This window comes from Dasypus novemcinctus, chromosome 20, assembly GCF_030445035.2.
Source record: "Dasypus novemcinctus isolate mDasNov1 chromosome 20, mDasNov1.1.hap2, whole genome shotgun sequence".
Classification (NCBI taxonomy): domain Eukaryota; kingdom Metazoa; phylum Chordata; class Mammalia; order Cingulata; family Dasypodidae; genus Dasypus; species Dasypus novemcinctus.
This window is the reverse complement of record NC_080692.1, coordinates 52966456-52987659: the sequence shown is the minus strand read 5'-3', so window position 1 is coordinate 52987659 and position 21204 is coordinate 52966456. Positions and strand designations below refer to the sequence as shown.

General features: G+C 45.0%; 1 protein-coding gene across 6 annotated transcripts in view; it reads right to left on the bottom strand.

Moving 5' to 3' along the window:
- Positions 1 to 21204, bottom strand: part of BICD1 (BICD cargo adaptor 1) — a 228964-nt gene that overhangs the window by 35352 nt on the left and 172408 nt on the right. For all 6 annotated transcript variants that reach the window (XM_058283023.2, XM_058283022.1, XM_058283024.1 and 3 more), the window contains exons 5-7: positions 8415 to 9506; positions 4039 to 4190; positions 218 to 425 (exon numbers count right to left, since the gene is read on the bottom strand). In XM_058283023.2, coding sequence (XP_058139006.1) covers positions 218 to 425; positions 4039 to 4190; positions 8415 to 9506 — 1452 coding nt within the window. The remainder of the gene's footprint in view (positions 1 to 217; positions 426 to 4038; positions 4191 to 8414; positions 9507 to 21204) is intronic.

The following is a 21204-nucleotide window of genomic DNA, read 5'->3' as shown; positions in this document are numbered from 1 at the left end:
TGGAAAGACCGTGCGGCGAGGCCCCCCGCCCCGCGGCCCCCTGCAGCCCCCTGCAGCCCCCGCCCCCGGCCCCGCCCCCGGGCCCCGCCGCCCCCTCCTCGCCCCCAGCGCGCACCCCCGCCGCGGCCCTGGGCCTGGCCCCGCTCCGGGCACCTGCCAGGCGGGCGCGGGGCTGGGGGGCGCGGGGCTGGGGCGCGGCCGGCGCGCGCCCACTTACTTTCGGGCTGCCGAGCCGGGTGCGGCCCTGCTTGGCCTTGCTGCGCCGGGACTGCTCGTGGTCGAACTCCAGGTCCTCCAGGCGCTGCGTCAGCGCCAGCTTCTGCTGGATGGCCATGCGCAGCAGCGTGTTCAGCGTCTTCTTCTCGTCCTCCGCCGCCGCCAGCTGCCGCTGCATCTCGTCCAGCTGCGTCACGTACTCGTCGCACCTGGGAGCCAAGGCAGGGCGTCAGGGGGTCTCGGGGCCCTCGGGCTCCACAGCACGAGGCCAGCCGCCCGCGGGCCCCACCACGAGCTCCCGGAGCGGCAGGCAGCCCGGCGTGGCCGCGGCCCACCTGGGGCCACCTGGGGCCACCTGGGGCCACCTGGAGCCCACCTAGAGCCTACCTGGGGCCCACCTGGGGCCACCTGGAGCCACCTGGAGCCCACCTGGGGCCACCTGGGGCCACCTGGGGCCACCTGGAGCCCACCTAGAGCCTACCTGGGGCCCACCTGGGGCCACCTGGGGCCACCTGGAGCCTACCTGGGGCCACCTGGGGCCACCTGGAGCCACTTGGGGCCCACCTGGGGCCACCTGGAGCCACCTGGGGCCTACCTGGGGGCCTACCTGAGGCCACCTGGGGCCCACCTGGGCCCACCTGGAGCCACTTGGGGCCCACCTGGAGCCACTTGGGGCCCACATGGGGCCACCTGGAGCCACCTGGGGCCCACCTGGAGCCTACCTGAGGCCACCTGGAGCCTACCTGGGGCCCACCTGAGGCCACCTGGGGCCCACCTGGGCCCACCTGGAGCCACTTGGGGCCCACATGGGGCCACCTGGAGCCCACCTGGAGCCTACCTGGGGCCCACCTGGAGCCCACCTGGGGCCACCTGGGCCCACCTGGGCCCACCTGGAGCCTACCTGGGGCCCACCTGAGGCCACCTGGGGCCCACCTGGAGCCACCTGGAGCCTACCTGAGGCCACCTGGAGCCTACCTGGGGCCCACCTGAGGCCACCTGGGGCCCACATGGGGCCACCTGGGGCCCACCTGGAACCTATCTGGAGCCTACCTGGAACCCACCTGGAGCCTACCTGGGGCCCACCTGGGGCCCACCTGGAGCCTACCTGGGGCCCACCTGAGGCCACCTGGGGCCCACCTGGAGCCTACCTGGGGCCCACCTGAGGCCACCTGGGGCCCACCTGAGGCTACCTGGGGCCCACCTGGAGCCCAGGATAGCATGACGGCCGCCGTGCTGTGGGCAGGAAAGCAAGCCTTAGCGTGTGGGGCCTCCTGCCAACTGTGCGGTAATGTGAAGGTTCTCACAGGCGACACCTGTGCCAACCAAAACAGGAATAATGCTTGAAAGAGAGCATTTCCCTCCCTGTCGACACCCACAGGTACAGGTGGCAGCGCCGCTGTTTTCAGTAAGGTGGATCTGCCTGCACTAGAGACCCCATTTGCAATGATTTCTGAACCAGACAAGAAGCAGAGTTGGCAGAGAAAACCCAGCTCTGCACGGACCCAGAGGCCTGTCCCAGGGCGCCTTCTCCAGGTTTGCTACTGCAGCTGTAGCAGGAACGCAATCAGGGTTTTTTTTTTCCCCACCAAAGATAAAACCTGGAAGGAAGAAGTGGAGTGGGAGAAAAGCTAGTGAATTCATTCTTAGTTACCCATTAAATCATCAAGACTAGGCCACATCATGTACCAGCAGATGTTTCATGACTTTCTGGAATTATCCAAAATGTACTGTGCAAACTCTGAAATTAACACAAACGTTGGGCACATTTCAAAGAAAACACAGAGGAGCTCTGTAAGGAAACAACCTGAGATCCAGGTGGGTTTGCACCACAGTGAACTAGCCGGGACCCGGCGGCAACCTGCCCGCGTTTCTGGAGCAAAGGCCAGCGCTCGTCCACACATCGCTAAAGCACGCTTCCTTGCCTGTACGCCTGAATCACCCACACGTGCCTTCACCAAGTTACCCGCGAGACAAAGCCGCCCCGAGACCCTCCAGCCTGCACCGCTGCCAGCACGTTCCGACATTCCTTAAACCTGGGCCTCGATTTCCCCAAAACCAGGGCTTTTGTTGGGGGTAAGAGCACGTTGCTAGCATTCTGTCCAGCCTGAGGCTTGCTTTCTTACTGTTTTTGTTTAACAATCCTCTTTCTCCTGGTGTCACCTCAGAGCACTTTTATCTTGGCACCAAACGTTCCCCAATTTGCAAATTGTCTCCTTTTGATAAGTAACTGGTCTCTCTAAATTCTTAAAATTTGTCTTTTAGTGACAAGATTCTCTTTAACTTGTTAGGCAGCACAGGGAGATGTGCAGCTCACAAGTAAAAGCAAGGCACAGGTAAGTATGTGGATTCCAGGACATGGGTTTAACCTAATAGGCTACATAATGGTATTTTTAAAAAAATTATATGGAGTAAGGCAGTTACTATACCTGAAAAAACAAATGTCCATAAAAATGCATTATTTGGGGGTAATAATTCTTATATAACCCAGATTGAGACTTAAATTTTTAAAAATTTCCTTTCCAAAGAGAAAATGTGTGTTTTCTTGAGTCTACATGTAATCGTGACTGATTTCTTTCATCCAACAGTGCACTGTGCCCACTCCCATCCTCTGTCCTGCCCCCTCTGATGACCAGGGGGGTACAGAGTCTACCCCCAAATTCGACTTGCTCTGGGACCCAGAAGTCAGCTCCCTCAGCTCCTCCACACCCTGTGGTTGCCGCCCCGTTGCCATGAGGCTCTGACCCAGGGGCGGTGCTCCAGCCTCTCTCGCCTGCACAGGAGCAAGCCCGGCAGGTGGAACCTGGAGAGTCAGGCGCTGAGTCCTTTTTACACCTACACCAGCTGCATGCAGCTGTTTACTGAATCTGCCTATACAGCAGTAGCTGTGCTTTGTGAATTTTGGACCCAAGTTTGCATCATACAAGATATATAATAGTATCATTATTTTGCCATTGAAATGTGACAATGAAAAAAGGGTTTCAACACTATATTATAAATCTCAAGGTTTCAAAATTCTCAAATCAACAAATCTTAACCATTTCAAGTTTTAGAACAAATTACAATGATGTTTGATAATGAAACTGGTGAGGGGAGGCAATAACTAATATTTCTTTATTAGTAGTGCAATGTGAGATTTTGGTGATGTATATAATTACACCTTAGAACTTTTAATTTAACTAGCAGTATAGTAAAGTCTAAGTGAGTGGCTGATATGAATATTTTTCTCTTCCTTATGAAGGTGCCTTCCCACACAATACTAGTGAAAAGCACTTTTATGTACTTTGCTCACAGAAATACATTTTGCGATGATAAAATTATATTTAGCCATTTTAGGAAGTATTTCCTTTCTTTATTGGAGACCCTTTTTTTTTTGTCTAATTCTTTTGGCACATGAGCTCCAGGAAGAAATCTATTATATTAATTTAAACATATTCCTGTGTAAAATAATTGCTTGCTCCAGTCTCTCCAGTAGAGGGTCTGGAAAAACAGCACAAAAGTTTTTTTTTTTTCTAAGCAGGCACTCAAGCACTGAGCTACACCCATTCTCCAATGTGAGTTGGGTTTCTCATTTGTTTGTTTTTAAGAGGTACCGGGGATTGAACCTGGGATTTCATACATGGGAAGCAGGTGCTCAACCACTTGGGTTACATCGTTCCCCCACAAAAGGTTTTATCTTGGATTTGTCGGAATGGAATCTCATAGTTTCTACACATTTTACCATTTTAGACAGCACAATATACTCAAGATGCAAACAGATGCACATGTGAATTTTAGTCTTTTCCTCATACAATACACCCAATTTTAACAAGAAAAAACTGTTACCTTGTTGCAAACATCGCTCTCAGGGATGAGAATGTGGCTGCATCTTCTTTCAAAGCCTTCAGTTCATTTCTAAGTTTCGTCATAGTTTCCGTCACCATTGCTTTTTCATTTTCATATTTGTTCTTGAGATTAGCTAGTGCCACTTCTGCTGTCTAAAGCAGAAAAAATCATAATGCTTACAATTTTTATATCAGGAAAATAATATGCAGATTTCTTCATACTGGAGCTATCATTCTCTTTCACAAACGGGAAGTAAAATTGATAACATTTTATATACACGTTTACGCTACTTTGGACATTTGGCAATTTATCTTGAATATCTAAGTGTAAAGGTGTCAAATTTCCCAAGAAGTCAGTATCAGGAGCTAAGAGTATAGCAGTAGTTATATGGGAGTCAAATAGTAAGTAATTTAAGAAGATTGTTGAGGATGAGAAATTTTCAGATATGGAGGTGGAAAAATGAGAGTCGATCACTTTATGCAAAAAGAATTTTATCAAGGCGAAATTAGTGAAGAAGCATAACTTCCAAAGGAAATATGTTAGGACTCAAGCAACCTTGTGCCACCTGGGCTCTGGGGGTTTGGAACATATAGAATAAAATTCATAGATATAATTTATAACATGACGATAAGACAAACTATAGATCTCTTATTATATTTGTAAGGGAGAACATTTTCAATGATAGTCTTTGCATACAACTTCTTCAAAACAATGAATTGTAGTCAAATTTAATTCTTCATAATTTCCATAAAAGCAGAGATTCCTAAGTGTTGAAGGAGTTAAAATATTTGTTTAAATTTGGGATTTGGTCATGTTTGAAGTTCTAGCAATCAATAGTGTTTCAAATCTAGAAATACCCTGGAAAATAATAGGAAGTTAATTGTTGAATGAATAGATGCAAGAAATCATTGAAAGAACCAAGAAACTGTTGAATGACTCAGTGCAAGAAATTTAGGGAGTACTTGTGTCTATCACATTGTATGTGTAGTGAAGCCAAATTGCAATACATCATTTATACAGGCTGCAAACCACAGCTTTTCAGACAATATAAAGATATCCAATACAAATGAAAAAGTTCACTACTAATATAAAAAAAATTCCACTACTAATGGGCTTCTCAGCAAAATTACACTAGTTTTTCACATTTGTGTGTGTGCACTTGAAACAGACAGCTTCAACTTTCTTATGCAAAGCCCCACTTCTGTAGAGATGGATGGATAATTTTTCACTGAAACAATGTTGGGATGAGGTAGTTTGTTAATGTTTGACTCCAAAGATGATTTTTATAAGTTTGGGTTGAATTTAAATTCAGATTAAATGAGAAGTTTTCATAAAATATTTTAGTATGTCCTGTAGTACGAATACTCAGTGAACACTTTGGAAATATTTTAAATTTGGAAAATGATCCAGAATTAAGAAAATGACAGTTGTTTAGTTTTTTTTTTTTTAAATTTAGACACATATTCATAATTTAGAACAGATATTTAAGTTGTGAAAATGTAGATGCAACAAATTTGTAAGCACACAGAGCCATGGTCTGTATCTAAGGAGGGGAGAAACAATTTGAAAGAGAAGATTAGAAAGAGAAGTACAAACTCATTTTTTGTGAGACATACCTGAAGGATTCACCTTTGCAGGTTGTCAGCGGACCGTGCTAAACTCTTCAGAAGTTAAGGGATTTTGAGCACCTAAACCCACTACTAGATTTGCTGGTGTTTGTGTTTGCTGTATTCTCTCAAAGATAACTTTCTAAATAAAAAATCTCATCTCCAGCCACAGAAGTCTTCACAGCCTGTTTCTTACTCAATGCCTCTCTATCTTCTATCTTTCTGCCTGGAATTATTTCCTCCTTAAAGAGCAACTCAAATAAAATGGCTCTGCGGAGTCTTTTCCAGTTCCTCTGAGAAGCATTAGTTGCTTCCTCTGCTTTGTTCTCATAACATGGATTACAACATATGCAACATGGAATGTAATTTTCGGTTTATATTCTGATATCCCAGTAAGACGTGAGCATCTTTGAATTACCAGCATTGAGCATGGTCCAGCACATTGCCAGTACATAGCTGATCCTTCATAAACATTTACTTGTTTCATTAGAAGACATTGCCTATGAAAAACTCCTAAAGTATATTAAAAGATTCCTTGAGAATGCAGAAAATTATTTTAAAACAGGAAGATTCTATTTTTTCCTATACCACAGAATAATTCTCACCTTAATTAAGAATTAACATTCCACGGTAGATGTCAGTGTGTGTGTATGTATATATACACATGCACACACATATATAGAGTCATTTGTAAATTCTTAAACTATTCATGCACACAAGCATCATTAATATGAGCAACAAATGCATGACTAGAAGTATGTCTTTATTTAATTTACTGAGCACATAAGGGATGTGGCCATAATGTAATGCAAATGGTGCCACAAACCACTGTGAAATAAGAACTCAGTCAGAAATGCTTGGTTTTGCTCTGAATTCCTACAGCACTGTTTATACCACTCTAAAGGGTTTGACACATCCTACCCTACAAATAGTAATAGACAGATATTGAATTCCAAACAGATTACTAGGTATTTGTTGTTAGAGGTTCCCCCTCGCCAGGTTTGCAACTAATTCACGAGCTGTGACTCAGTTCCCCTGACATGCATTGAGCAACAAGCCCCACCCCCGCCCCCAACAGTCTCCGTGTCTGAAAGCGTGGCGCTTCCCCAGCGGCTGAACAGAGACTCCACGTGGGGGTGGGAGTAAAGAGGATCAAGTCCTTTAGTCCCTGCAAACCAAAGCACCACCTGTTCCTCCAGCACTCCAAGAAAAACGTAACTCCCTAACCCACTAAGTGAAGGGAAAACTATCATCTCACCACCTAAGAATGTACTGTATAAATCCAAATCCCCCCTTTCTAGAAGTGGGCTGAAGTCTATTCTTCAGACCCCCTGCACTGGGGGAGTTTCCCAGTGAACTTCCTGCAATCAGTCTCTGTGTCCCAGTGAGCACCGCCCTTTTCTCCAACACTTGTTCTTACATCCCAGCTTAGTACCTTCCATGTAATATGAATCAATGAATGCTTACTCAACACTTGCCCTCTGTTAGCCATCAACCACGCTTATCTACAGCTCTGTCAGTGAAGCACCTGGTATTTTTATCGATTTAGGTTTCTGGGTTTTAATATTCAAACATCACCAAGAAGTCAAAGAAGCTACCCGAATGGCTTGTAAGGGCGCCCAGGATATTAGGCCCTTGGTGAGGTGTGGGTAAGCCTCACTGTGAGGTGAATTTTACACATCAGTTTGGTTAGGTTATGGTGCCCAGTTGTTTGGTCCAGCACACACGGGCCTGATGCAGTGACAGCATTTCACAGGTGGGTTAGCATCAGTTGATTGCCTCTAGGGCTGCATCTACAATCAGCAAAGGGGACAGTGCCCACCATGAGTTGGGCCATCCAATCAGGTGGAGGTCTAAAAGCGGAACCGCACTGCCGGCAATTACTCAGCCACATTCTCAGGCGTGTATCTTTCACAGCTATCTTTTTAGGTAAACAAAACTGAGGTTGAAAATCTTTTCCTGCTTATACTCCACAGCATCTCCATCCATGGAAAAGAAATCCATCATCTAGCTGGTCTGGGAATTACTCAGATAGTCCTACTTCTTCCCGAAGGACAACTGTGATTGGGAAGAACTCTCAGAGCTTGAGCTCTGACCCGGATGGCTTAACTTCTCCAGCTGAACCCAAATTTCAGATGTGTGGCCACTGGAAGATCTGTGCGTGTGCCCTTTTAGTGCTAACGTGGCCCCACACCGTTCAGTTGGGTGGTGACCATCTGCCTGGTTCTGATCATGACACAGTCCCCACAGCTGTCCTGTTCCTTAACCCTGAGTCCCTGCCTCGGTCACTGACCTACTACTTGGTTCTCCAGTCTTGGATGCTGTTTTGTTAGCACCCCTGAAAAGTGAGTCTTGAGTCTGATCCCAGCTCCAAAGTTGGATCCTGTTGGCTGACAGCCCCTCGTCCTGCCGCACAGATGCCGTTAGCCCGGCTGCCTGCCAGGTGTCTGTCTGTCTTGCTGTAGCTCCTGATGTCAGCTGCCACGCCAGCCTCGGCAGCCCCGTCCCCCTCCTGCTTCCCCACTCGCTGCATCCCTGAACTCTTCTGCTCTGGCGTGAGCTCCCTAACCTCTAACACTGCCAAGCGGGCACAGCTGCTCTCCTCTTTCGTCCAGTCATCCACCCACTCACTTAAAAATAACGACTGTGTTTCTGTCGGGCACAGAGGCTGTGGCTGGTCTCACCCTTCACCGCCCGGGAATCTGCCCGTCCTGCTGGTGGTGGGCCCTCGGCGGCCTCGAGGACCCGCCAGGCTGAGCCGGCTCTCACCTGCTTGTTGGCCTTGAGCACGGCCCTCAGCGTGGCGATCTGCTCCCTCTTGGTGCTCAGCAGGGACTTGAGCTTGAGGAATTCCTCCATGAGGGCCTCCTTGTCCTTGTCGATGACGGGCGCCAGCTCCCGCGCGGCCGCTCTCTGGCGGGACAGCTGCAGGGACCGGTCCACCGCTCTCTGCAGGTGCTTGACCTGGTCCCGGATGATGGCGTTGAGGTTGTGGATGTTCATGGGCTCTTTGCGGATGTCGCTCGCGTCCAACGCGGGCGACGGCGGCGGGGCCGTGACGACCGGGGAGACGGTGGGCGTCTTGGGGGGGCTTGGCTCCCTGCCGGCCTCGGCGCTCTCCCTGGGCGCGGGCTCCGGGGAGGTCCTCGTCTCTCCCGGGGGCGCGGCGGCCCGGCGGGCCGGCCGTGGGGACAGCAGGCCCCGCGGGTCGTCGGGCCCCTTGAGGCTGCCGCTGCGGCTGACCCTGCTCTGCCGGTAGTAGTCCAGCATGACCCTGTTCGGCGTCTCGTTGTTGCACAGACACACGTGGTGGTAGAGCTGCGCCAGCTCCTCGCTGAAGGTCACCAGCTCGTCCTGGGCCGTGCTGAGCGTGCTGTGGCTCTCGCTGGCGAGCCCGGTCACCTTCTGCAGCTCCTGCTCCAGGTGCACCAGCTTCTCCCCGCTCTCCCTCGCGGTCTGCTCCAGGCTGCTCACCTGCTCGTCGTACGCCTGGATCCTGCCCTCGTACTTGGCCCTCTCTTCGGTGTAGCTCTCTACAGACTGATTGTATTTCTCCTTGAGGGCCTTGATCTCCGCCTTCAGGTCGATCACCTCGGTGACCGCCACCCTGTACTTGCACTCGAGGATCTCCAGGCCGTGGATGTCCACCTCGTAGTCGTGCGCCGCGCCCGAGTCCCGGCCCTTCTCCCCGCCCAGCTCGGCCCTGAGCTCCTTGCTGCTCTGCAGGCCCTGCATGGCGTTGACGTGCTCCGTGAGCCGGTGCACGCGCTCGTGCTGCTCCGTCAGCGCCCCCTTCGTGTGCTCCAGCTGCGTCTGTGACTCCTGCAGGTTGGCCAGGAGGATGGCCTTCTCCCGCTCCACCTGCAACGCAGAAGAAAGCCTGATGAGTGCCCGGCAGCGCCAGCGTTCGCCTGACCCACCACGGCGGGCTGGCCGAGGCGCCACCCTCTCTAACTGGCTGGAGAGCGCTGCCTCAGGCGCAGCTCGGGGAGTGGCTCCAGAGGGGTGTGGCTTTAAAGGGATGGTGTGTGGATGACCTGTCCACGCTCTCACACATCACACGCCTAAGGGCTTACGAACCTGGATTTATCCCAGTAGCCTCAAGCCTATGTTTTAGCATTCTGTGGGAAACATAACGGAACTTCAAGAGCTAAGCATGGGGAGGCGGATTTGGCCCAATGGATAGAGCGTCTGCCTACCACATGGGAGATTCAGGGTTCAAACCCAGGGCCTCCTGACCCTTGTAATGAGCTGGCCCATGCGCAGTGCTGATGCACCCAAGGAGTGCCCTGTCACACAGGGGTGTCCCCCGTGTAGGGGAGCCCCATGTGCAAGGAGTGCGCCCCGTAAGGAGAGCCGCCCAGCACGATAAAAAGTGCAGCCTGCCCAGGAATGGTGCCACACACATGGAGAGCTGATGCAGGAAGATGACACAACAAAATGAGAAACACAGATTCCTGGTGCTGCTGACAAGAATATAAGTGGACACAGAAGAACACGCAGCGAATGGACACAGAGAATAGACAACTGGGGGGGGGCAGGGAAGGGGAGAGAAATAAAAAATAAATCTTAAAAAAAAAAGAGCTAAGTATTTGGCATTGTCCTTACTTTGGGGCCTTAGAGAATATCTGCTCCTTGGTTCATGTGGGACAAGGGAATGACCCAAGGGACTGGCCCAAAGTGTTCATATTCATGCTTACCTGCCCAGAGGTCAACTCCAAACCAGGTTTAAGACCTAAGCCTTAACGTACAAATAATGCCGAGTACCTTAACCATCCCATCCCCTTAACAATAAACATTTTTTTTAGCACACAGTAAATTATTCATTTTACTTACTGTTCTAAACTAATCAACAGTGATTTTTTTCTCTCATTTCTTTTTTAAAAATATACTTTTAATTTATTTTAAAAAGATACTTATAATACATAAAATGTTACATAAAAAATATAAGGGATTCCCATATGCCTCCCACTTTTCCCACACCAACAACTTCTTTCATTAGTGAGGTACATTGATTGCAATTGATGACTACATTTTGGAGCACTGCTACACAGCATGGATTATAGTTTACGTTGTAGTTTACGCTCTCTCCCACTCAATTCTATAGGTTATGGCTGGATATACAATGGCTTATATCTGTCATTGCAATGTCATTCAGGACAATTCCAAGTCCTGAAAATGCTCCATACTACACCTCTTTTTCCCTCTCCCTGTCTTCAGCACCTCCAGTGGCCACTCTCTCCACATTAATGATATAATTTCTTCCATTGCTAGAATCACAATAAGTCTACAGCAGAATACCAGTAAGTCCACTCTAGTCCATGTTTTATCCCCCAATCCTGAAGATTCTGGGATGGTGATGCCCACTCCACCTCTAATTGAGAGGGGCCCTCAATCCCATTCAATCAATGGATGTGACTCTCTTGCTTGCAGTTGTAGATTCCTTTGGTTCCTTGGTGTGGTATTTGCCCATCCTCACCTCCTTGTTAGTTGTCCAGGGTCAGTCCAAGGAAATGGAGAGTAGGTGTTACAACTCTGCTGAGGTTCAGGGCCCACCTGGCAAATGGACTACCAAGAGATTCAAGTCTCTTGGATGTACACCTACCAACTCAAGCACCAACTAAAGGTTCAAATAGAAGAGACAGAAGAAGTATGTGTAGAGAAGTCACATCTGAGTCCAACTGTCATACTTGGAAGCCCAAAGTCCAAAGTAGAGCCCACTGGCAAGGCACCATACTCTGGAGCTATCTGCCATGACCATAGGGCCTGGGTGTCTCCAGAGCCCTCAGGAGCCCCGCTATTTGGGGTAGTATCTACTTTGGCAGTCTATGAGATCCTGCTGAGACAGGCATAAGTGTTACCTCTATGATGACCTCCCGACTTATTTTTAAGTCTCTTAGCCATATAAACTCATTTGTCTTTACCATTTCCCTCTTTTATTCAAGGTCTTTTTCTAGTTGTATCACCAGCTGGTGCTTGGTAGTAATCGCTTGATACCAGGGAGGCTCATCCCTGGGAGTCATGTCCCATGTTGGGGGAAAGGTAATGCATTTGGCTTAGAGAGAGGTCATATTTAAGCAACATGGAGGGTTTTAGGAGGTAACTCAGGCAGCCTACAACACTATAAGTTGCAATTTCAAGAGCAAAGCCTCATAAGCATAGTCATCAATATCAAGGGCCCATCAATGGACCATCTTTCTTCACTAGTCATTGCCCATGTACTTGGGGGATTGTTGCTGTTCCATTAGAGAATGTGGCAGAGCTCCTCAGGATGGGAATTCAATATTCTTTTGGTTGTTGTGTGAATCTCTACTCATGTGGCAATGTCCCATGAATATTTGAATGTACTTACATAACAATAAACATTTAATCCCCCTAATAGCATGGATTCAATTTGATAGTTTCCAATATAAAAGGCATAGAACACCGAGTTTCAGGGTTAAAATATCAATTTATATATCATTTCAGTTTAATCATTCCAAACTAGGAATTTTTAAAATTATCAATTAATTTGTGTAATGAAACAGCTTTATTATTGTATCTGAGGTAAATATTATTGTGTGATGATAAATATTTAGGTCTCTTCATAAAAGATTATTTCATTAAACATAAATATGTAAGAAATTATAATCTGAGAATTTTAAAAAGCATTTTCTGTCCCTTTATAAGGTAGTCACCATTATGAATGATGAGTTTTATATGCTTATAATGTAAATACTTTTTCATAAACAAACTGTACTGTTTATATCTTCTGTACTTGCTTTTCCTTTTCTTCTTTTTGATCCACCCCCCTCCCCCGGCCCTGCCCCATGACTCCCTCATCTGTCTGCTCCTTGTCTGCTCGGCTTCTGTAGGAGGCACCAGGAACCAAACCCGGGACCTCCCACATGGCAGGTCAGTGCCCAACCTCTTGAGCCACTTCTGCTCCCTGATGGTTGCTGTGTCTGCTGGTTGCAGCATCTGCATGTCTTCTTTAGGAGGCACTGGGAACCGAACCCAGAACCTCCCACGTGCCCAATTGCTTGAGCCACATCTGCCCCCCTTTTAAAATATCACAGAACCAGCTTTAAGGGAAATGGATTGATGTTAAAAGTCTTTATATCTAATGGAAGATATCAATTCAAACTTTTTCAAACTTTCCTGGATCATACGTTAAGTCCCTCCAAACTCTTCTAAATTCCTAGGAGGCAATTAAAATTATGTTTAATATTTATTTTAATCAATATTACACTTGGAATATATATATATATAATTATATATTATAATACGTATTACTTGGAATATACATGTATATACATGCAAACTTATACTAGAGGAGTATTTTACAAGCCTTTGTGGTATTTGCTGTCCTTCATCATGTACAGACAGGGCTTGCCTTGCAAGGTCCTGATATGCATGAATTTCTGTTACTATGGTTTGGTTAAAATACCATCCCCCAAAACCATGGTTCAGACTTCCATTAGCAGGTATATTAACTGTCAGTAATAAGGCTTACTTCGGCCTACAAAGTTACCACGTAACAACTTTATGGTAACCAGCCACCTCACTTTTGAAAGTCTGTTGGCACTTGGTCACTGTGTATCCATCATTCCATTCATGTACCGCAAAGGTGGTAGCTGTTTTGCCTTCCTAGCTCCCAGTGACAAATTCTCGTGGAAGTGTATCCAACTGATTGTTTAAAGAGGGAAGTGGGCAAACAAAGATGAAAGTACAGCAGAGAAACAAAGTGATAATGGTGCAAATGAAATTCAAATCGAATATAAATGGAGTTATGGAAGAATTAGCTGGCTGTGGGTACTGACATGCTGCTGTTTAGATACGACATGAAACCAGAAGGACTGGTTTACTGACATAAATGAAAAAATTACTTGTGACAAAAAGATCGAGGATATTCCAGAGGAAGTGACATTGGCACATTAAAGGCACTCTCAGGGAAATTTCAAGACATTCAAAGTGCAAAAGATAGACAGCATGTTGGGAGCTGATCCAGACTTAGAAAGGAGCATGACAAACACCAAGCCATAGGAAAGATGCTCTCTCCCTATCATCAGTTGTACAAGAAGAAAAAGCAAACTGTTCAATCTGATCTTGATTAGCTTTATTTACAAAGAAATGAAACACTTTCATCCTCATTGTTTCTAATATTTTAAATTATAGACCACTAAATAAATGGTTTTGCTATTTTTTATTTCCTGTACACCTATATCTGACACAAAGAGAGTTTTTAATATTTCGACAGAAATTTTTACAGACCACGGAACAAATGTAACTTTTTCCATTAATTAATACAATTGTTTTGCACAGTTTCAGCTTGCCTGGCCATTTTTATGACCCTGCACTGCCATGTGAAGTAAGGAATGCCTGTTTATTATAATTATATATATTAGAACTTTAAATACAGTTTTCTTATCTTAAATTATTAATTAGATGTTTTTAAGTTGCAGCTTTGGTTTATTTAATATTTTTTTTTCTTTAGGAAGTACCAGGCATTGAACCCAGGACCTCGTACATGGGAAGCTGGTGTTCAACCACTGAGCTAATCTGCTTCCCAATGACAGTTGATTTTTCTTTTCTTTTTTTTTTCTTAAAGAGGTATGAGGGATTGGACTCAGGACCTCACACATGGGAAGCAGGCGCTAACCACTGGAGCTACAACTGCTCCTCTACAGCTTTGTTTTATGGCATATTATTGGGCTATAGCCATGTCACAAACCAATCCACAGATACAAAATCTATGAGAAAATAATACTGAGCTTTAGATAATCCCTTTTCAATACACATTTGAGCAATGTACTATGATAAAAAAATATTGCCTGTATGAAGTATCTTGCTCATTATTTTAGCTGTCATCTCTTTGCGATGCTGTGGCTTTGAGAGAGTGGTCTTTTAGAAAGACAATATCTGGGTAATCTGTATTAAAATATTCATCTCAGTCCAAGAAGCAGCAGCCAGCCTTAGCGATTTCAAGCTAAACATGTTAATGCAAACTATACAGGGCTTTTCATAGAAGAAATTCTCAAGTAACTCAGCATATTTGAAGCCGTAATTACATCTAAAATGGAAGTACTATTCATAAAACTTTTGATCTGGAAGTTTCTCTCTTATCCCTTCTCTCCCCTCTCTCTGTGTAGTGATTTACACAACCAGGGTTTATTGCTCACATTTCACATTGGGCCCCAGCCAGCAGGGGTTCATCCTAGACCCTCAGGGATCCAGGCTAAGTGGGGCCTCACACTGACCTGAGCGTCCCCAGCCACTGCAGCAATGGAAAGGAGAGGGGTTCAGGGGGCACTTGGGGGGTAACACATATAAAAAACATGATATTTTCCATTTTAAGCATTTTTAAGTACACAATTCGGTGGCATTAATCACATTTACAAAGGTGTGCTCCCATCACCACCATTCATTACCAAAACTTTCATCACCCCAAACTGAAACTCTGTGCCCACTAAGCCATCGCTCCCCATTCTCTCTTCTCTGGTCCTTGGTCACCTCTCATCTAGTTTCTGTCTCTATGAATTTGCTTATTCTGGACACTTCATATATATGTGGAATCATACAACATTTGTCCTTTTGTGTCTGGCTTATTTCACCTTAGCGTAATGTTTTCAAGGTTCAGCCATGCTTGAATGCCATTCCTTTTAATGTTTAAATAAAATTCCACTACACAAATAGACCACATTTTGCTTATTGTTCATTTGTTGATGAGTCCTTGGACTGTATCTACCTTTCGGCGGTTGTGAATATGCTGCTCTGAACATGGATGTTTGAGGATCAGTTTGGGTTCCTGCTTTCAGTTCTCTTGGGAACATACTAGGAGTGGAATTGCTGGATGCCATGGTAATTCTACATTTAAATTAAAAAAAAGATTTATTTACTTTATCTTATTATAAATTTATGTCCCCTCTCCAATGGCTCTCCTGTCTGTCTGCTCACTGTTTGCTTGCCTTCTTCAAAAGGCACCATGAACCAAACCTGGGATCTCCCACACGGGAGGCGAGTGCCCCACGGCCCGAGCCACACCCGCTCCCTGTGGGCTGTGGCATCTGCTGGCTTGTGGCATCTGCTCGTTGCTGCGGCATGTGGTGTCTAGCTCTCGTTGTGGTGGGCTGCAGCCTCTAGCTCTCGTTGTGGCAGGCTGTGGCATCTAGCTCTCATCACAGTGGGTGAGGGTGTCTGCTTGTCTTCTCTAGGAGGCACCAGGACCCGAACCTGGGACCTTCCATTTGGTAGGTGGGTACCTAACTGGTTGAGTCACATCTGCTTCCCTATATTTAACTTTTGAGGAACCATCAAACTGCTTTCCACATTGACTTCACTGTTTGACATTCCCACCAGCAGTGCGCAGGGTTCCAAATTCTCTACATCCTTGCCAACATCTAAAAATTTTTTTAAAACAATACCCATGCTAGTGGGTAGGAACTGGAATCTCATTTTTGGTTCTGATTTACATTTCCTTGATGGCTAATGCTGTTGAGCATCTTTCCATGTGCTTATCAGCCACTAATCTATCTTCTGTGGAGAATTAGTCAAGCTCTTTGCCCATTTTTAAGTTGGGTTGTTTGTCTTTCTGTTGTTGAGTTATAAGAGTTCTTTATTCTGGATAGTAAGCCATTATCTAATATACGATTTTCAAATATTCTCTCCTATTCCTTAGGCAGTCTCTTCACTTTCTTGATAATGCCCACTGATGCACAAAAGTTTTCACTTTTATGAAGTCCAATTTTCAAAAAAATTTGTTGGCCATACTTTTGGTGTCTTATTTAAGAAACCACTGCCAAATCCAAGGCCCTGAAGATCTCCCATCCACTGTAGTATGTATGTGGTAGAATGTAGCGTGTATATACGTTGTCTAAGCCTCAAAGACTAAGTGTGCCAGTTTTCAATGACAGCATATCCAGCAAACATCAAATAGGACATTGTCTCTTTCATACATGTATGCTCTACGAACTACATGGTTTGACACACTGAATAAATGTCCAGTAAAATCAACCGAATAGAGAACAATGTCCAAAATACATACACATATGTATTTTCCCCCAGATAATTTAGGTTGATCTGTTTAATAAGTCAAAATATCAAGAGTGAGCAAGAAGATTAATAAAGTGTAGATAATTTTGTAAAACCTCATTATTATATTCTTACTCAGCTATTGAGGCCTGGAGTTCCTTAAATTGCATTTAGATTTCAGAGAACAGGTTCTTAAACTATTAAAGATTCATTGTGCTTTGAATTAATATGCACAAAGCATTTTAAAAAAAGATTTATTTATTTATTTATTTCTCTCCCCTCCCCCCCACCCTGGTTGTCTATTCTCTGTGTCTATTTGCTGCATCTTCTTGTCCACTTCTGTTGTTGTCAGTGGCATGGGAATCTATGTTTCTTTCTGTTGCATCATCTTGTGTCAGCTCTCTGTGTGTGCGGCGTCATTCTTAGGCAGGCTGCACTTTCTTTTGCGCTGGGCGGCTCTCTTTATGGGGTGCACTCTTTGTGCGTGGGGCTCCCCTATGCGGGGGACACCCCTGCATGGTACGGCACTCCTTGCGTGCATCAGCGCTGTACATGGGCCAGCTCCACATGGGTCAAGGAGGCCTGGGGTTTGAACCGCGGACCTCCCATGTGGTAGACGGATGCCCTAACCACTGGGCAAAGTCCGCTTCCCTGCACAAAGCATTTTAAAGATGAAAATTGGTATATATTTTAGGTGTTACTATTTTAGTTCCTACTTGCAAAGAAATTATCCAAAAGAGACTTGCTAAGTTAACTATAATATTCTATATTGCCTGACAACAGTTGTCTTGTTTCTCTTCCTGTAATCTTCATCTTCTAGCTGGATCTGGGGATTTTATTTTTCACGATTAGCTTGCCAGAAAACTTGAATGGAGAATTTGTAAATGGTTGATGGTAGGCTCAGTGTAATTAAACATTATGTGTTAATAAGTATGATGGTGTTATCATACCATATCATACCATATCATACCATAGAAAATACTTTTAATTTGACTGAGATTTTGCATTTTAAATAAAATAATTTATATGTTTGAGGATTAACGGATAATTTTGTGAAGGAAAAAGCATAAGATCATCAGAATTTGCAAACACTGGGACTTCTACAGAAAAAAATTATAGTTGTATAGGCTGTCCCATAGGATCTTTATTCTGATCATCTAACTTTCATTTTGATGATGGAATGATTGGTGTGATTCTTGAAACTATAAGCATAGTTTCAATAAGTATTATACAAATAAAACTCAGGAATAAATAATTTATTCTTCTCTGCTTGAAGTGATGCAATCTGCCAAGCATGTCTGTACCCTGACAGTTTGAAAAGAAGGGCATCTGCTTTGGAGAGTATGATGAAAAGAAACGTCTCTCTCTTCCACATACACACATGAGCCAATTAGCTGAACAAAACTAAAAAACAGTAAGAGAGGAGAGAGCACTTCCCAATTCACGCCAGGAGGCAAGTATTACTTGCCCCAAACTAGACAAAGTCATTACAAGAAAAGAAAACCATGAATGACTCATGAATACAATCAGAAAAGCCCCCAACAAAATGCTAACAAGTTCAACCTAGCACTGTATAAAAAGAAGACAACATTACTAAGTGGGATTTGTCCTAGAAATGAATGTTGTTTTAACATCCCCCAAATCAATAATGTAATACACCATATTAATAGGATACAGGAAAAAAATAATCACAGGATAATCTCAATAAAGAAAGCATTTCACAGAATTCAACACTCCTTCATGATAAAATGATGCAACAAACTAGGAATAGAAGGGTACTCCTTCAGGCTGATAAGGGCATCTATGAAAAACCCATAGCTGACATCACATTTAATGGTGAAAGACTGAATGCTCCCCCTGAGGTCAGGAACAAGACAGGGAGGATTGCTCCTACCACTTCTGTGCAACACTGAACTAGAGGTTCTAGCTACGGCAACTGGACAAGAGAAATAAATGAAAAGCATCCAGATTATTTGGAAAAGGCAAAATGATCTCTACTTGCATATGACCTCACCTTGTATATACAAAACTCCTAAGGAATTCATGAAAAAAATGATTAGAATAAACAAGTCCAGTCAGGTTGCAGGATATGAGATTGATATACAAAGAATAAATCAAAAAATGTATTTCTATACATTAGCCATGAACAGTCAAAAATGAAATTAAGCAAAACAATACCATTTTCAGTACCATCAAAAAGATAAAATACTAAGAAATTAATTTAATGAAAGAAGCACAAAACATATATTCTGAAAACTATGAAATATTGTTGAAAGAAATTAAAGAACTAAATAAATGGAGACATACCATGTTCATGGACCAAAGATTTAATATTGTTAAGATGGCAATACTCCCCAATACTGTTCCATAAGCTAGAAACAAGCTTAAGGAAAAGGTGTTTCAAGTCTGCATTCCAGTAATAATACAGTAGAATATCAAAATGTTTGATATGTTAAAATATCATAATCTTTCAACAAAAGATTACAAAACACACAAAGAAACAAAAAGTGATGCCCCGGCAAAGGAGATAAAGTATTAGAAATCATCATTGAGGAGGACCAGACCTGGGACGTCTCAAAGACTTTAAAAAGTAGTTCTAAATATGCTCGAAGAGCTAATAGAAAACATGGATAAATAACTAAAGGAATTTAGGAAAACAAGAGATGAACCAATGATAGTATCAACAGAGAGAGTGAAATTATGAAAAGGAACCAAACAAAGCTGAGGACCACAGTAACAGAAATACAAAAATTCCCTAGAGGGGTTCAACAGAAGATTGGAGCCGGCAGAAGAAATAATCAGGGAACTTGATGATAAAACTATGGAAATCATCTGGTCTGAGATACAGAAAGGAGAAAAAAGTGAAGAAGAGTGAACAGAGCATGCAGGAGTTGTGGGCCAGCATTAAGCATAATAATTTACACATCATGGGCATTCCAGAAGGAGGAAAAAGGGAGAAAGGAGCAGGAAAAAAAGGAATGATGGCAGACAATTTCCAAAATTTAAAAAAAGACATTAATATCCACATAAACTGTTTATTCCAGTTTGAATTTTCATGGTGAAAAAAAATCATTTTCCAATGCACTGAAAAAAAAAATAGGGAGTCAATGCATCAAGGGGGAAGTGAACGTGGCTCAACCGATAAGAGCGTCCGCCTACCATATAGGAGGCCCAGGGCTCAATACCCAGGGCTTCCTGGCCCGTGTGCAGCTGGCCCACGCGCAGTGCTGCCATGAGCAAGGAGTGCCGTGCCACACAGGGGCGCCCCTCGCATAGGGGAGCCCCACGCGCAAGGAGTGCGCCGTGCAAGGAGAGCTGCCTGGAGCGATAAAAGTGCAGCCTGCCCAGGAGTGGCACCGCACACACACAGAGCTGACACAACAAGATGATGCAACAAAAAGAGACACAGATTTCCAGTGCCGCTGACAAGAATGGAAGCAGCCACAGAAGAACACACAGCGAAGGGACACAGAGAGCAGACAATGGGGGAGGGAGGGGAGAGAATTTTTAAAAAATTGGTGGATCTGGGTATCTGCGGGGATAGGGGTATTTTGTATTTCTCTGTGTGGGGTTTGTATTATTTTTGAAAGTGTTCTACATATTCAAAATTATTTCAAAATAAAAAATTTTTAAAAGTCCCCTATGGCTTTTCTGAAGAAATTGGCAAGCGGATCCTAAAATCCAGATGTAAATGCAAGGCAGGGACTTAGAATAGCCAAAACCATCTTGAAAAAGATGAACAAAGTTGGAGGACTCATACTTTCTGACTTTAAAATTTACTGTTAAGTGACAACACTCAGGGCAGTGTGGTGCTGGCATTAGAAGAGACATAGAGTCAGTGGAACAGAACTGACAGTCTAGAAATAAATCCTCACTTTCAAGGCCAACCGAGTTTTGACAAGGGTGCCGAGACAATTCGACAGGAAAAGAAAAGAAGAGGGTTTTCAATGACAGTAAGCAGCAGCTTCCCGCACAACTGACGGGGATACGTCAGACCAAAGGAGACCCGGACAGTCCAGCCTGGAGCCACAGCACTGACTCGGGGCTTCCGCGGGGTCCTCGGCCATGAGGGGAGGAGCCCCGAGGCTTGACACCCGCACTCACCACCAGAGGAGGGGTCTTTGATGGGCAGGTCTACGTGCAGCAGGGGGAAAGGGGCTGCTTTCCCAGGAATGCAGTGAATTGCTCTTGAACCCAGAGGAGAGGAAACAGATTCTAAAGGAACAGCTGTTTTCACAAGGTGGGAAGGGCTTATCCATACGGACTGTGAGGCAGTCTGGGGGAGACAGATGCCACGGCAGGCTGCTGGAGAAACAGCTTAGCATCCTAGTGCGAGAGCCGCTGAGCAGTCCCAGTCCCAGGGGATGGCAGTTTGAACTATTTAGGGATCCTGCTACTGTTTGGAGTGGAAAAAGACCTGGGAGGGCTGGGGGAGAAAATGCAAAGTCCCATATGCCACAGATCTCCATTATATGCCAGATACAAAAACTAGCCAAAAATTGACTGGAGACATAAGCGTAAGAGTTAAAACTATAAACCTCTTAGGAGA